Source organism: Propithecus coquereli, unplaced genomic scaffold, assembly GCF_000956105.1.
Source record: "Propithecus coquereli isolate 6110/MARCELLA unplaced genomic scaffold, Pcoq_1.0 Scaffold575, whole genome shotgun sequence".
NCBI classification, from domain to species: Eukaryota; Metazoa; Chordata; class Mammalia; order Primates; family Indriidae; genus Propithecus; species Propithecus coquereli.
Window position 1 is genome coordinate 879,959 of NW_012151674.1, and position 2,967 is coordinate 882,925.

The 2,967-nt window shown below is 42.7% G+C and overlaps 1 protein-coding gene across 1 annotated transcript in view; it reads right to left on the reverse strand.

Annotated features, from left to right (window-relative positions):
* ACRV1 (acrosomal vesicle protein 1) overlaps positions 1–2,485 on the reverse strand; it is a 7,707-nt gene extending 5,222 nt beyond the window's left edge. The window contains exons 1-2 of the mRNA XM_012658145.1: positions 2,434–2,485; positions 5–400 (exon numbers count right to left, since the gene is read on the reverse strand). Of these exons, the coding sequence (XP_012513599.1) occupies positions 5–400; positions 2,434–2,485 (448 nt within the window). The remainder of the gene's footprint in view (positions 1–4; positions 401–2,433) is intronic.
* Between the last annotated feature and the right edge of the window lie 482 nt (positions 2,486–2,967).

Below are 2,967 nucleotides of genomic sequence, written 5' to 3' on the forward strand. Positions count from 1 at the left end.
CCAGAAGACTGTTGAGCCGCAGCGTGCTCACCCGAAGCCTGTTCAGCCGCAGCTTGCTCACCCGAAGCCTGTTCACCTGCAGCGTGCTCACCCGAAGGCTGTTCACCCGCAGCGTGCTCACCCGAAGGCTGTTCACCTGCAGCGTGCTCACCCGAAGGCTGTTCACTTGCAGCATGCTCACCTGAAGGCTGTTCATCTGCAGTGTGGTCAGCCGAAGTATGTTCACCGGCATCATGTTCTCCAGAAGTGTGCTCACTTAAAGTGTTCCCTCTTGAAGAAGTCTCATATAAAGCCTCAGCATCTGAAGGGTTTGCAAGTGAAAAGTACTCTCCTGAAAGTTGTTGAACTGAAGCATGATGATCCATAGAGCCAGGAGGTTCATCAGGGTGACCTGATGTTCCTGGAATGGAGAAGGAACAGAAGAGAGATGGCAAAAGTGAGAGAGAAAATGGGATAAAAGACTACTTTCCTATGGAGTGAGGCTAATGTTGTGAGACTCCTAGGTTTTCTATGGGCCTAGATCAGGCACCTGAAGATAGTGCTGCTGTTGGGGGAAGTCAGCTAAGTACCCTAAGAGACCACCTCTGGGATTGAAGGGAAGAATTTTAAGATCCACAATATTAAGAACTGCACAGGGGTACCCACTCGTTCATGAACCAGAAGTGCCTGAAGGGAAATGAATGTGTCTCCTTGACAAAGTCAGCCTCAGCAAATCTGATGTAATTAGAAGTCCACCACCAACTTTCCCTGTCATTCCTCTATGGGTGAAAGGCAAAAAGAATGGAGATGGAAGAGAGACAGAGAGAAAGCAAGTAGTTTTCAATACCTGAGTAATTCTAGCCTAAGTTAGGGGTGGAAGATTCAAACTTTCAAACAAGATCAACTGATGACAAATATCTAATGAGCTCACAAAAATTATCAGAAGGGATTAAGGCACCTTTCTTTATTTGGTAAGGTTAAGTTTTTTCTCACACTCAATCCCTAATCCATGTGGTTGGGGACTCAGAAAGCAAAGTTGGTATAAATAATATAAAAAATTCTTGGCCTATCTCATATCTCTGAATTGAGACTCCTTGCAACATACCATTTACACCTACTTCGTGGAGTTGTCATGAGTATTTAATAAGATAAATTGTGAAGTGCATCAGTGCTTAGGTACCCAATTAGTTTTCTCTACCTTACACTGGGAATTACCAAATTCTTAAATGGTGGTTCTCTTCTGGCCGGTCTCTTTTACCTCTAATGCACCTCATTAATGACTGCCAGACAAATATTCCTTAAGTATAACTTTCATTTTAATTGAATGGAAGCACCAAACAGACAATTTGATTAGATGGAGCTGCCTAGAGGAGAAGTAGATTACAATAACCGAGCTATTAATCCTAGCCAAAAGCTGAGAGGAATTACAGGATCTTTGAGGCTTAGGCAGTCTAAGGCCCCAGAGTACTCAAGTTCTGGAAGAATCCTGCAATAGACACATATTCTGGGAGCTTTGCAGTACTTACAATCAATGACTTTCTGTAAGACTAGGGTTAGAATATGTTGATAAAGGAAAGGTAAGATTTAGTAAGGCTTTCAGGAGGTTTTTATTTTAAAAACTTATTACTTGATTGATTCTTTAGTAGTTAACAGAAGTTTTATTAAGGAGATGTTTCTGATATAGAAGGGGGGCTTGAAAAAGCACACTAAATTTTAGTCATTCTTACAGTTTATGACTCATTGCTTCACCATGTGCCTGGCACATACTACCATCTGGTGGCTGTGTAGCTACATTTCTGAGTCAACTTTTCAAAGTCCAACAAAGGAAAAAGCAAAATCTCTGACAGCTGACATTAAAGAAAATACATTGTCATTTTACTAACAGCTCAGACCTCATGGCCTCTCTCTTCTGTGGGAGGCAGGAGGGAACACAGCCCACCATGAATGGGGGATCCTGAAAGAGGAGATACAGACAACTGGATGGATAGAACACAGCCATAAAGGAGAGGCTTGTAAGGTCCCTGGCCTATATCACTGCCATGTTCTGAGGTGGCTTTCTGGGCAAGTCACATTCTCATGTCCTTCTATCTTTCCTTGGTAAATTAACTACATAAGGAGCCTTTACACTCAATTGGTAGGGACAGACCTTCATTTGGACTTCTACAGAACCAGTAGGCCTATCCTCACATCTCCCAGAGTATCAGGTACAAATGTTGAGTGGTTAAAAGAAGTAGGAATAAGACTATGCCAGGCCAGTGGGCCCCTCCGACTGTAAAGCCATAATTAGGAGAAATCAACTGGTTTAGGAGCTCTCAGAGTTGGATTTGTTTAGCTACTCTTGATTCTGAGTCAGATTTGTTTGGGTAACTAAGAGACTGGTCTTCCTTCTTCAACGTCTGAAACACCTTAAAGAAGGCCTGTTATGTATCTACCCAAAGCCTAGATAAGACTCACCTCTGGCAGACCCGAGCAGGCAAAGACTCATTAGTAAGACAAACTTGTTCATCTGGATTTAGAGAAAGAAGGGACCCTAGTGTGGGGACCCCAAGAGCAGTGAAGAAAACTGTGAGCAGAAGCTCCCAATGCTGAGTCAGAGCTCTGGGAATTCTAGAACCTCAGAGACAAACCATGTTTCCTCACAATGGGTTGTGCTCTGAGGTCCTCATGTAGCCTGTTCAGGCAGGTTGGCCCTTAGCAACCCATGACTTATTCCACTAGTGAAGGCTAATGAGTATTTTCTATGTGCAGGGTGGTATGTTAGGGCTATCTGCCCTATCTTAAAAAAAAAAAAAGTATTACTAAAATAACACTCTTTATAATAAAGTTTAAAAGATATCTATTCTCTTTTTAAGGTGTTCTTGACAATGAGATGTGATTGACTGGTTATTTTGTGTTTGGCTGTCTAAATCAACCTTTGACTGGAGGGGAGAAGAGAGACGCAGGGAAAGATATTTTTCCTATCCCCCTCCTGCCACAGTTGGCACTGAC